At 37.1% G+C, this 14,963-nt stretch overlaps 1 protein-coding gene across 2 annotated transcripts in view; it reads right to left on the minus strand.

Annotated features, from left to right (window-relative positions):
* Positions 1-14,963, minus strand: part of bbs9 (Bardet-Biedl syndrome 9) — a 449,751-nt gene that overhangs the window by 267,309 nt on the left and 167,479 nt on the right. For both annotated transcript variants that reach the window (XM_061957178.2, XM_061957169.2), the window contains one exon: positions 13,863-14,015. In XM_061957178.2, the coding sequence (XP_061813162.2) occupies positions 13,863-14,015 (153 nt within the window). The remainder of the gene's footprint in view (positions 1-13,862; positions 14,016-14,963) is intronic.

A 14,963-nucleotide genomic window follows, 5' to 3' on the forward strand; every position in this document is an offset into this window, starting at 1 on the left:
CTGTTCTAAATTGGCCCGCCAACTCCCCTGACCTTAGCCCCATAGAAAATCTGTGGGGTATTGTGAAAAGGAAGATGCAGAATGCCAGACCCAAAAACGCAGAAGAGTTGAAGGCCACTATCAGAGCAACCTGGGCTCTCATAACACCTGAGCAGTGCCAGAAACTCATCGACTCCATGCCACGCCGCATTAACGCAGTAATTGAGGCAAAAGGAGCTCCAACCAAGTATTGAGTATTGTACATGCTCATATTTTTCATTTTCATACTTTTCAGTTGGCCAACATTTCTAAAAATCCCTTTTTTGTATTAGCCTTAAGTAATATTCTAATTTTGTGACACACGGAATTTTGGATTTTCATTTGTTGCCACTTCAAATCATCAAAATTAAATGATATAAACATTTGAATGCATCAGTCTGTGTGCAATGAATAAATATAATGTACAAGTTACACCTTTTGAATGCAATTACTGAAATAAATCAAGTTTTTCAAAATATTCTAATTTACTGGCTTTTACCTGTGTATATATATATATATATATATATATATATATATATATATATATATATATATATATATAATCTATGAAATACTTGACTTGGTGAATTCTAGCTGTAAATATACTCCTCCCATTTTAGCCACGCCCCCAACCACGCCCGTGTCCCACCCCGACCACGCTCACCCCCCTTTCCCTACCTCCCGAGATCGGAGGTCTCAAGGTTGGCAAGTATGGTCAAGACTTTCCAAAACAAGTAAAATTAACTAACCTCAATGAACCCAAAAATACCTTAAAATAAGTATATTCTCACTAATAACAACTGTACTACTATATGAGTACGTATTTTCTATTGTTTCATTGAAAATAAAACAGCTGGCTGTCATCTGTTTTAATTATGAGACACAATTGTGTCAAAATCATGATTTATTTTTTTCATGCTTGAAGTAAGAAATTATTACTTTAAAAAAGTAGTTTTATACTTGTGAGTGTTGATGACACAGCTTTGCAACACTTGATATTCTAGTTGCAAGCATGTTTTACTCAATATAGGTCAGGGTCGGCAACCCGCGGCTCTAGAGCCGCATGCGGCTCTTTAGCGCCGCCCTAGTGGCTCTCCGGAGCTTTTTCAGACATTTATGAAAAATGGAAAAAGATGAGGGGAAAACAATCTATTTTTTGTTTTAATATGGTTTCTGTAGGAGGACAAACATGACACAAACCTCCCTAATTGTTATAAAGCACACTGTTTATATTAAACATGCTTCACTGATTCCAGTATTTGGCGAGCGCCGTTTTGTCCTACTAATTTTGGCGGTCCTTGAACTCACCGTAGTTTGTTTACATGTATAACTTTCTAGGACGTGTTTTATGCCACTTCTTTTTCTGTCTCATTTTGTCCACCAAACTTTTAAGGTTGTGCATGAAAGGTGAGTTTTGTTGATGTTATTGACTTGTGTGGAGAGCTAATCAGACATATTTGGTCACTGCATGACTGCAAGCTAATTGATGCTAACATGCTATTTAGGCTAGCTATATGTACATATTGCATCATTATGCCTCATTTGTAGCTATATTTGAGCTCATTTAGTTTCCTTTAAGTCCTCTTAATTCAATTTATATCTCATGACACACTATCTGTATGTAATATGGCTTTTAATTTTTTGCGGCTCCTGACAGATTTTTTTTTGTATTTTTGGTCCAATATGGCTCTTTCAACATTTTGGGTTGCCGACCCCTGATATAGGTCATCAAATCTCAGCAACAAGCTGTAATATCTTACTGAGATCATTAAGGACCAAAACCCTTAAAGGGGAACATTATCACAATTTCAGAAGGGTTAAAACCATTAAAAATCAGTTCCCAGTGGCTTATTTTATTTTTCGAAGTTTTTTTCAAAATTTTACCCATCACGCAATATCCCTAAAAAAAGCTTCAAAGTGCCTGATTTTAACCATCGTTATAAACACCCGTCCATTTTCCTGTGACGTCACATAGTGATGCCAACACAAACAAACATGGCATAAAGAACAGCAAGCTATAGCGACATTAGCTCGGATTCAGACTCGGATTTCAGCGGCTTAAGCGATTCAACAGATTACGCATGTATTGAAACGGATGGTTGTAGTGTGGAGGCAGGTAGCGAAAACGAAATTGAAGAAGAAACTGAAGCTATTGAGCCATATCGGTTTGAACCGTATGCAAGCGAAACAGACGAAAACGACACGACAGCCAGCGACACGGGAGAAAGCGAGGACGAATTCGGCGATCGCCTTCTAACCAACGATTGGTATGTGTTTGTTTGGCATTAAAGGAAACTAACAACTATGAACTAGGTTTACAGCATATGAAATACATTTGGCAACAACATGCACTTTGAGAGTGCAGACAGCCCATTTCAGGCGCGCTAAGAACATATATTTTTCCACGATTTCAGCACTCAGGTTAACCATACCTAAATAGACACAAAATACTGCATTACACAAGACTACTCGAATGTACTCGAATGATTGAAAAAAATAAATGTTTTAAGATAAATTATTGGTAAACACAGTTTATGTATAATAATTTACGTAAAACCGCGAGTAATGAATAAAGTTTTCATCAATTCATATATTCTGTAGACATACCCTCATCCGCTCTCTTTTCCTGAAAGCTGATCTGTCCAGTTTTGGAGTTTGATGTCAGCATCTGCTTTGAGTGTCGCAGGATATCCACACATTCTTGCCATCTCTGTCGTAGCATAGCTTTCGTCTGACCATTTCCGTCGGCTTTCCCAACAGCCTCGTATTTTGAACAAATTTTGTCCAATTTCTTGCCACTTTCGCATCTTTGGGCCACTGGTGCAACTTGAATCCGTCCCTGTTCGTGTTGTTACACCCTCCGACAACACACCGACGAGGCATGATGTCTCCAAGGTACGGAAAACAGTCGAAAAAACGGAAAATAACAGAGCTGATTTGATTCGGTGTTTGAGAAAATGGCGGATTGCTTAACGTGACGTCATCGCTCCGAGAGCGAATAATAGAAAGGCGTTTAATTCGCCAAAATTCACCCATTTAAAGTTCGGAAATCGGTTAAAAAAATATATGGTCTTTTTTCTGCAACATCAAGGTATATATTGACGCTTACATAGGTCTGGTGATAATGTTCCCCTTTAAAACAAGTAAAACACCCGAACATATAATCTTATGTATGGCCGCGCAAGTCCCAGGATGCCCAAAATGTCCATAAGACACCCAGCCGAGTCCCACGGGGAGGGGGGGATAAAAGTTGGAAAAGTCGGCAAAAGTCCCAAAAATGTTCAAAATACCTACCCAGGTTCGAGTCCCACAAGTCCCGCCGCCGGCCGGGATGCCCAAGATGTCCAAAACGCGCCGAGCAAAGTCCCACAGGAAGGCGGGAAGAAAAGTGAGAAAAGTTGGTAAAATGTTCAAAAATCACTTGTGGACTTGTGGCACTCCATGTGGGACTCCAACCTGGGTAGGTATTTTGAAAATTTTTGGGACTTTTGCCAACTTTTCCAACTTTTATCCCCCCTCCCCGTGGGACTCGGCTGGGTGTCTTATGGACATTTTGGGCATCCCGGGACTTGCGCGGCCGGCGGCGGGACTCGTGGTACTCGAACCTGGGTAGGTATTTTGAACATTTTTGGGGACTTTTGCCGACTTTTCTCACTTTTCTCCCCCACTTCCCGTGGGACTTTGCTGGGTGCGTTTTGGACATTTTTTGCATCCCGGGATTTGTGCCGCCGGCGGCGTGACTCGAACCCGCGGAGGTATTTTGGACAAAATTGGGACTTTTGACCATTTTGGCCGCCTTTTCCCCTCTTCTTCCCCGCCTTCCTGTGCACCATTGCTGGGTGTGTTTTGGACATTTGGACAAAAATAGTTTCAAGCATGTTTTACTCAATATAGGTCATCAAATCTCAGCAACAAGCTGTAATATCTTACGGAGATCATTTAGGATCAAAACACTTAAATCAAATCAAATCAAATCAACTTTATTTATAAAGCACATTTAAAATTTACCACAGGGGTAGCCAAAGTGCTGTACAATGGGCAGGTTAAAAGATAAAACGAGTACCGAGCAAACACAACACAACACAAACAAAACACGATAAAAAATAAATAAATAAAATAGAATAAATAAAAACATAAAAACATAAAAACAGGTTCACAGCATGTGTATTATGGGGCGCCATTGCAGGATGGATATCACTCAGTGTTAAAAGCCATGGAATAAAAGTATGTTTTTAAGAGAGATTTAAAAACAGGAAGAGAGGAGGCTTGTCTAACACTCAGAGGTAGGTCGTTCCAGAGCTTGGGAGCAGCAGCGGCGAAAGCTCTGTCACCTCTAAGCTTCAGCCTTGTGTCAGGGACCGTCAACAGCAGCTGATCGGCTGATCTTAAGGATCGGGTGGGGCAGTAAGGCTGAAGGTCGGAGAGATAGGTTGGCGCGAGGTTGTTTAGACATTTAAAAACAAATAAAAGGAGTTTAAAATTGATTCGATAACGCACAGGGAGCCAGTGAAGGGACGCTAAAATTAAAGCTGCAAGCAGCGATGGACGGGACCGACTTTCAGGGCTCATAAAATCCAAACCGGAGCAGTAATTAAAACTCTTTCATCAACTTTTAATCAGAAGGGTTCAATCTCTCCCCTGTGCTAATTTGAAGCCGACACGACAAACGCGCTCAGAGGAGATAATGTTTGAAAAAAGGTGACTGTTTTTACACAACTTTTGTTTTGAAGGGGGAATTGCAAACTTCCTGTTGATTTTTGCTGGGAGTTGTCAGTGTATGAAATGTAGGTCTAAGTGAGACCCACATAGAGGTTTTGTTTCATGTCTCTACCACATTCCTACTGGGAGTTAGAGGCAGTTTTGTCTGTGTTTTTTTCCTAGGGAGCGCTAGAGCGCAATTTTGAGTTTTGGGGTTTAGTTTTTTGATTAGATCGCAATTTTCGCCAGTCCTGATGTGTGTGTCTAATTTGGTGAGTTTTGAAGCATGTTAAGGGGGTCAAATTACAGCTCAAAAAGGCGGCGGTATAATAATAAAACGCTAGAAATTCAATAGGGTCCTCTGTGCCAAAGGGACTCTTACTTAGATTTCAGTTTTTGCAGAGCAGGGTAAGCACGTCCAAATCGCATTTGTATGTATACTTTCAAAAAATGCAATGTCTGACGTGAAGGCAATCTGTCACACGTGCTGCGGTGTTTAAGGAAGTAAACATGGATCATATTGTCATAAGTCTCAGTTCTGGTGGAGACCGGAGTGGTGGAACATTGACGTGAGTTCCTAAAACGTAACATTGTCACCTGTTTTCTGGTCATTTGTCAACGACCGTTATTCTCCCGACGCACCCACAAAATTCCGGGGAATTTTTCTTGACGTATTTGAGCTGCACCAGACTATAAACCGCAGATATATACGCTGTGGGATTAGGGATTTACACAGAAATATTTTGTAAATGTTTATTTACATACCTTAATTGTTTCAAAACGGTGTCTGTAACACGGCAGTAAAACGGATGATCAAACAAAACGGAAGTCATCGTCATGGACCCACTAGCTGCGAAAGCAAGCTCTCCAATCAGCTAAACCAGACTTTTAATTTTTTGCGGCTCCAGACAGATTAGTTTTTTGTATTTTTGGTCCAATATGGCTCTTTCAACATTTTGGGTTGCCGACCCCTGCCCTAGAGGAAACTGGATAACACACTGCACACTGACAAAGCGTAACCTATTATTACTATAACAATCTACAAGGTTAATACTAGAGATGTCGGCCGATAAATGCGTTAAAATGTAATATCGGATATTATCGGTATCGTTTTTTTTATTATCGGTATCGTTTTTGGTTTTTTTGGTTTGTTTTTTATTTCAAGAAAATGTTTTTAATTTGTTTATTTTATTTTATTTTATTATTTTTTTTTTAAAGTACCTTATCTTCACCATACCTGGTTGTCCAAATTAGGCATAATAATGTGTTAATTCCACGACTGTATATATCGGTTGATATCGGTATCGGTTGATATCGGTATCGGTAATTAAAGAGTTGGACAATATCGGAATATTGGATATCGGCAAAAAGCCATTATCGGACATCCCTAGTTAATACAGTTCGCTTCTCTTTCTTGAGTCAGATGAACACGACCGGGATGATTTAGCTCGGTTGGTAGAGTGGCCGTGCCAGCAACTTAAGGGTTCCAGGTTCGATTTTTGCTTCAGCCATCCGAGTCAATGCCGTTGTGTCCTTGGGCAAGACACTCTACACACCTGCTCCCAGTCCCACCCACACTAGTTTAAATGTAACTTAGATATTGGGTTTCACTATGTAAAAGTGCTTTGAATCACTAGAGAAAAGCGCTATATAAACTATAATTCACTTCAAACATGGGCAAAAAAACAAAAAATCAGATATGATCTGGAGTGTGAACAAGGCTTAAGAATGTCACACGTGGACATACTGGGTCTGTGAGTGTCATCAATCAGAGCAGTCGCCTTGTTAGTTTACACCACATGCGCACTGTACCACACGCTCTGTCATGCACACGGAGAAAGAATGTCGCCATATGGACAATTACAACTTGTATCTGTTCACAGTTATGAGATTTCACGCCTGCCTGCGCGCGCGTGTGTGTGTGTGTGTGTGTGTGTGTGTGTGTGTGTGTGTGTGTGTGTGTGTGTGTGTGTGTGTGTGTGTGTGTGTGTGTGTGTGTTTTTGTATTTCTACCCTTCTTGAGACATCAAGGAGGAAAAGTATCTTCCATATGAGGAGGTGTGAACAAGTGATGACATAAATCATGGTCCCAATAACATTGCATCTAATAGAGAATGTCTCATTAGCACGCCTGGTGGTGACATCTATCAAAATGAGGGCGGTCCCAAAAAGGAGGGATTTTTCAAATTGACTGTGTGTCGCTTTTAAAAGTGCTCCCCCTCTGGTCAACATATGAAATAACAAGTGTGTGTAAGAAATTGAAATGCGCCCCCTTTGGCCAAAATTAATTTAAAAAAAACATAAATATATGTATATAGAGACTGTTGCGTTTTGGACCAGTTGTTCCTCCCAGGGAATTCAAGTCACTAGTCGCTCCCAAGTTCTTTACGACACTTAAAGCTGAGTAGAAAAACCACCAGAGACAGAATAGGTATTTTGTAATATATTTGCAAAGCTTTGCATATATACATTGAGACCAGTCCAGCATAGAACATTCAATCGCCCCGCTAAGATGGTCTGCCCCCCCCCGAAAAACCCTCTCCCCTCTTAAGTCCCTGGCAGTCATGTCTCTCTAGCCAAAACAAATGCCCATTATCTCTCTTTATAACATTCCTCATTCAAGGTTAAGCACACAATGTTGCAGACAACCAAAAGACCACAATTGGAAGAAAAACACTAGCTGTTTTGTAATATGATTATGAAATAAAAAGAAGTAACACTTAAATTCGGATATATGTAAATATCTGCCTCCGACAAGACATACAGTAATAACGAAGTAAATAATGATTATAAACCAATTACAAAAAATTCAAATAAATGAATTAAAAGCAGTCTTTTCTCACAAAGTGTCAACTTTTTTCTTATAAAATTGGGAACAATCTCTTATATTCTTTCTGTTTCTGTAATATTGCAATATTTTCTCATGAAATTACTTTTGTATGTAAAAGTATTACTTTTTAATGCAAAATTCTGACTTTTATCACAATATTGCCAATTTTTTATTTGTTCTTGTAAAATAGTGACATTTTTTGAGTAACATTATGACTTTTGTCATCATTTTGCCAAGTAAAATTCCGATTATTATAATATTGCCAATATTGCAAAGTTTTCTTATAAAATTGTGACTTTTGTCGAGTAAAAATATGACTTTTCATAAAATTACCAAAATTTTAAGTTTTTCTGGTAAAATTGCAACTTTTATCATAATATTGCACAAATGTTCAGTTCTTCTTGTAAAATGTTGACTTGCGTTGAGTAAAATGAGGACTTTTATTATAATACTGCCAAAATTCTAAGTTTTTCTTGTGAAATTGTGACCTTTTTCTTGAGAAATTCCAACTAATTTTTCACAACAAGCTCTTTTATATTTGCATAGTATGGACATATATTATTAATGTTGTAAATACACATCTTTATATATCTAGAAAGACTGGTCCGAAAGAGGGAGGCTTTTTGCTCAGGTGTCAGGAATGTAACACGTACAAGAATGTGTGTGTGTGTGTTCTTGTATTTCTACCCTTCTTGAGACATCAAGAAGGAAACGTAGCTTCCATATGAGGAGGTGTGAACAAGTGATGACATAGATCACGGTCCCAATAACATTGCATCTAATAGAGAACGTCTCATTTGCACCCCTGGTGGTGACATCTATCAAAATGAGGGTGGTCCCAAAAAGGAGGGATTTTTCAAATTGACTGTGTGTCGCTTTTAAAAGTGCTCCCCCTCTGGTCAACATATGAAATAACAAGTGTGTGTAAGAAATTGAAATGTGCCCCCTTTGGCCAAAATGTATTAAAAAAATAAGTAAATATGTATATAGAGACATACTGTAATAACTTGAAGTAAATAATGAAGATTAAAAAACAATTACAAAACAATAAAAAAATTAATTAACTAAAAGCAGTCTTTTCTCACGATGTGTCAACTTTTTTCGTATAAAATTGGGAACAATTTCTCATATTCTGTTTCTGTAATATTGCAATATTTTCTCATAAAATAATTACTTTTGTATGTAAAATTATTACTTTTTATTGCAAAATTCTGACTTTTATCACAATATCGCCAATTCTTTTGTTGTTCTTGTAAAATACTGACATTTTTTGAGTAAAATTATGACTTTTGTCATTTTGCCAAGTAAAATTCCGATTATTATTATAATATTGCCAACATTTTAAAGTTTTCTTATAAAATTGTGACTTTTGTCGAGTAAAATTATGACTTTTCATAAAATTACCAAAATTTTAAGCTTTTCTGGTAAAATTGCAACTGTTATTGAGTAAAATTCCAACTTTTATCATAATATTGCACAAATGTTCAGTTCTTCTTGTAAATTGTTGACTTGCGTTGAGTAAAATGACGACTTTTATTATAATACTGCCAAAATTCTAAGTTTTTCTTGTGAAATTGTGACCTTTTTCTTGAGAAATTCCAACTCATTTTTCACAACAAGCTCTTTTATATTTGCATAGTATGTATATATTATTAATGTTGTAAATACACATCTTTATATATCTAGAAAGACTGGTCCTAAAGAGGGAGGCTTTTTGCTCAGGTCTCAGGAATGTAACACGTACAAGAATGTGTGTGTGTGTGTGTGTGTGTGTGTGTGTGTGTGTGTGTGTGTGTATGTGTGTTCTTGTATGTCTACACTTCTTGAGACATCAAGAAGGAAAAGTATCTTCCATATGAGGAGGTGTGAACAAGTGAGGACATAAATCATGGTCCCAATAACATTGCATCTAATAGAGAATGTCTCATTTGCACCCCTGGTGGTGACATCTATCAAAATGAGGGTGGTCCCCCTCTGGCCAACATATGGAATAACAAGTGTGTGTAAGAAATTAAAATGCGCCCCCCTTTGGCCAAAATGTATTAAAAAAATTAAAAACATATGTATATAGAGACATACTGTAATACCTTGAAGTAAACAATGAGGATTAAAAAACATTTACAAACAAAAATAAAAAAGTTAGACTTTTTTCTTATAAAATTGGGAACAATTTCTCATATTAAAGTTAAAGTACCAATGATTGTCTCACACACATTAGGTGTGGTGAAATGTGTCCTCTGCATTTGACCCATCCCCTTGTTCCACCCACTGGGAGGTGAGGGGAGCAGTGAGCAGCAGCGGTGGCTGCGCCCGGGAATCATTTTTGGTGATTTAACCCCCAATTCCAACCCTTGATGCTGAGTGCCAAGCAGGGAGGTAATCGGTCCCATTTTTATAGTCTTTGGTATGACTCGGCCGGGGTTTGAACTCACGACCTACCCATCTCAGGGCGGACACTCTAACCACATTCTTTCTGTTTCTGTAATACTGCAATATTTTCTGGTAAAATTATTACTTTTTAATTCAAAACGGTGACATTTGTCATGCAAAATTCTGACTTTTATAACAACATTGCCAATTTTTTGGTTATTCTTGTAAAATAGTGACATTTTTTGAGTAAAATTATGACTTTTGTCATAATTTTGCCAAGTAAAATGCTGATCATTATTATAATGTTGCCAACATTTGAACGTTTTCTTATAAATTGTGACTTTTGTCGAGTAAAATTACGACTCTTTTCATAAAATTGCCAACATGTTAAGCTTTTCTTGTAAAATTGCGACTGTTATTGATTAAAATTCCAACGTTTGTCATAATATTGCACACATGTTCAGTTTTTCTTGTCACATTTTGACTTGCGTCGAGTAAAATGACGACTTTTATCATAATACTGCCAAAATTCAAAGTTTTTCTTGTGAAATTGTGACCTTTTTCTTGTGAAATTCCAACTAATTTTTCACAACAAGCTTTTTTATATTTGCATAGTATGTATATAATATTGTAAATATAAATCTTTATATATCTAGAAAAGGTGGTCTCAAAGAGAAGAGGCATTTTTCAGAGGTCTCGAGAAGGTAACAAATACAAGAATGTGTGCGCGTGTGTGTGTGTGTTCTTGTAGTTCTACCCTTCTTGAGACGTCAACAAGGAAAAGTAGCTTCCATATGCTAAATACATTCTTTCTGTTTCTATAATATTGCAATATTTCTCGTAAAATTATTACTTTTTAATGCAAAATGGTGGCATTTGTCATAAAATTTGACTTTTATTACAATAATACATCACAATATTGCCAATTTTTTTGTTGTTCGTGTAAAATAGTGAACTTTTTTAAGTAAAATTATGACTTTTGTCATAATTTTGGCAAGTAAAATTCTGATTATTATTATAATATTGCCAACATTTTAAAGTTTTCTTATAAATTGTGACTTTTGTCAGATGCGCACCCTGAACTCCATTGCAAAAATGTGTCTTTTTACATTTGTTGTCTGTTCTACTTTATTTTTTGCTTAAATCTACCACGTTCACTTTGGTTAAGTTTGTAGTTATTTTACCTTGATTTCGGCTATGGTGTCATTTTGATCATTGTTTTGTTTATATCATAATTGTAATATTTGAATGATGGTAAATGGATGTGTTGTGGCAGTTGCAGATGTCACCAATTTGTCGAGTAAAATTCCGACTCTTTTTATAAAATAGCCAAAATTTTAAGCTTTTCTTGTAAAATTGGGACTGTTTTTGAGTAAAATTCCAACGGTTGTCATAATATTGCACAAATGTTCAGTTTTTCTTGTCACATTTTACCTTGCGTTGAGTAAAATGACGACTTTTATCATAATACTGCCAAAATTCAAAGTTTTTCTTGTGAAATTGTGACCTCTTTCCTGTGAAATTCCAACTAATTTTTCACAACAAGCTTTTTTATATTTGCATAGTATGTATATAATATTGTAAATATAAATCTTTATATATCTAGAAAAGGTGGCCTCAAAGAGGGAGGCATTTTTCAGAGGTCTCGAGAAGGTAACAAATACAAGAATATGTGCGCTTGTATGTGTGTGTTCTTGTAGTTCTACCCTTCTTGAGACGTCAACAAGGAAAAGTAGCTTCCATATGCTAAATACATTCTTTCTGTTTCTATAATATTGCAATATTTCTCGTAAAATTATTACTTTTTCATGCAAAATGGTGGCATTTGTCATAAAATTTGACTTTTATCACAACATTACATCACAATATTGCCAATTTTTTTGTAGTTCATGTAAAATAGTGAACTTTTTTTGAGTAAAATGATGACTTTTGTCATAATTTTGCCAAGTAAAATTCTGATTATTATTATAATATTGCCAACATTTTAAAGTGTTCTTATAAATTGTGACTTTTGTCAGATGCGCACCCTGAAGTCCATTGCAAAAATGTGTCTTTTTACATTTGTTGTCTGTTCTACTTTATTTTTTGCTTAAATCTACCACGTTCACTTTGGTTAAGTTTGTAGTTATTTTACCTTGATTTCGGCTATGGTGTCATTTTGATCATTGTTTTGTTTATATCGTAATTGTAATATTTGAATGATGATAAATGGATGTGTTGTGGCAGTTGCAGATGTCACCAATTTGTCGAGTAAAATTACGACTCTTTTCATAAAATAGCCAACATTTTAAGCTTTTATTGTAAAATTGCGACTGTTTTTGAGTAAAATTCCAACGTTTGTCATAATATTGCACAAATGTTCAGTTTTTCTTGTCACATTTTGACTTGCGTTGAGTAAAATGACGACTTTTATTATAATACTGCCAAAATTCTAAGTTTTTCTTGTGAAATTGTGACCTTTTTCTTGTGAAATTCTAACTAATTTTCCACAACAAGCTTTTTCATATTTGCATAGTGTGTATATATTATCAATGTTGTAAATACACATCTTTATATATCTAGAAAAGGTGGTCCTAAAGAGGGAGGCATTTTTCGAAGGTCTCGAGAAGGTAACAAATACAAGAGTGTGTGCGTGTGTGTGTGTGTGTGTGTGTGTGTGTGTGTGTGTGTGTGTGTGTGTGTGTGTGTGTGTGTGTGTGTGTGTGTGTGTGTGTGTGTGAGCTCACAGCTAATCACCCTGAAACAGGATGTCCATAAATCATCAAACTACGACTCTTACACAGTAAATCTACACCAACATGTCAACACTGTCTGTGTGTGTGTGTGTGTGTGTGTGTGTGTGTGTGTTATAAGTTCCTGGAAGGGAACAGGACAAGCACACCTTTTAGGGGTCGACACCCAGGTAACAGAAAGCAGGATGGGCATAAAAGGTTGCACAGTTTATATTCTACACTTCGAATGTTTGATTGCCTTGAATTAGTCCGAGGGTCCGCATCCCGTGGCTCTTTAGTGCCGCCCTAGTGGCTCCCTGGGTCTTTTTCAGAGATGTGTTAAAATGGGAATGTTTTAATACATTTTCTGTAGGAGAACAAACACAAACCTTCCTAATTGTTAGAAATCCCACTGTTTATATTAAACGTGCTTCACTGATGAGTGTGTTTGGCAAGCACCTACTAATTTCAGTGATCCTTGAACTCATCGTAGTTTGTTTACATGTACAACTTTCTCCGATACAGCCACAGAAAGACGTGTTTTATGCCACTCCTTCTTTGTCTCATTTTGTCCACCAAACGTTTTATGCTGTGCGTGAATGCACAAAGGTGAGCTTTGTTGATTTTATTGATTTGCTGGAGTGCTTATCAGGCATATTTTGTCAATGCATGACTGCAAGCAAATCGATGCAAACATACTATTTAGCCTAGCTGTGTGTACATATTGCATCATTATGCCTCGTTTGTAGGTATATTTAATAATAGATTTTATTTGTAAAAAGCACTTTACATTGAACAAACAACTTCAAAGTGCTAGTGTATTAAAAATCAAATAAAAAGATAATAAAAAAAATAAAAAAATAAAAAACTAGAACAGCCTAACAGCTAAAACTAATATGCATATATCTTTAAAAAAAACAAAAAACCAGGCTTTTTTAAAAAGAAGGGTTTTTAAGCCTTTTTTAAAAGCATCCACAGTCTGTGGTGCCCTCAGGTGGTCAGAGCATTTCACAGACTGGAATATAGCTAATATAGACACTTACATCATGTGTTGCCTTCATAATAACACAACTATCTTAGGCTGCTACATTGACATATTGAGGTGCTGCTGGAGCAGCACACCAAGGATGGCACCTCTAATCCTGACATACAGTACAACTTCAGCTTCGGCAATCAGCGTTGCCACGGCGACGTCAACTAAAACACAAATACAGCTGGGTGTGTGTCGTGCTAACCTGGCTATAGGTGGCATCCAGCAGTGTGTCCAGGTTCTGAAGGGGTGCCGGGGTTTTGTCTTTAAATCGAGTCAGGAGGCGGCGCTGGATGGCTCTGAACTGGACAGCCCGCTCAGCTAGGAGGTCCTGGTACTTCTGAGCACTGACGCGTAGCTAACACACACACACACACACATATATATATATATATAAAACATATGACACACACACATATATATATATAACATATGACACATACATATATATATATATATATATATATATATATATATATATATATATATATATGTCTTAATAAGGTTATCCAAAAAATAGTGCTCGATACCGTAGTAGAGCGCAATATATGTATGTGTGGGGAAAAAATCACAAGACTATTTCATCTCTACAGGCCTGTTTCATGAGGGGGGGTACCCTCAATCATCAGGAGATTTTAATGGGAGCATTCGCATACCATGGTTTATATAGGGCACAGAGTGGGTGGGTACAGGCTGGCCTAGTGGCGTGGTGATTGGCTCATGTGTTACCTAGGAGGTGTTTCCGTCTATGGCGGCATGTTGTTACAATTTCGCTGCGCTTGTTGAGGGATGACAGGTCTGGACGGTAAATAATAAACAGTTTCTCTTTCAAGCATAGGTTGCATCTTTTATTACCACTATTGTAAGGTGTGCTGGATGCAAGAATTTGCCATGTTATTGAATATTCAACATTATTGTCTTTGAGGTCCCAAATGTGTTTGCTGAGTTCTGTGGTATTTCGCAGGTTTTTGTTCCTGAAAGAAGCCTTGTGATTGTTCCATCTGGTTTTGAATTCACCCTCGGTTAATCCTACATATGTGTCGGATGTGTTAATGTCCTTGCGTATTACCTTAGATTGGTAGACAACTGATGTTTGTAAGCACCCCCCGTTGAGGGGGCAATCAGGTTTCTTTCGACAGTTACATGCTTTGTTGGTTTTGGAGTCGCTCTGACTGGGGGTCGACGGCTCATTTGCAATTGTTTTGTTGTGGTTTGAGATGATTTGTCGTATATTGTTCATGCAGCTGTAGCTCAATTTAATGTTGTTCTTGTTGAATACTTTTCTTAGGTTGTTGTCTTTGGGAAA

Source organism: Nerophis lumbriciformis, linkage group LG04, assembly GCF_033978685.3.
Source record: "Nerophis lumbriciformis linkage group LG04, RoL_Nlum_v2.1, whole genome shotgun sequence".
NCBI classification, from domain to species: Eukaryota; Metazoa; Chordata; class Actinopteri; order Syngnathiformes; family Syngnathidae; genus Nerophis; species Nerophis lumbriciformis.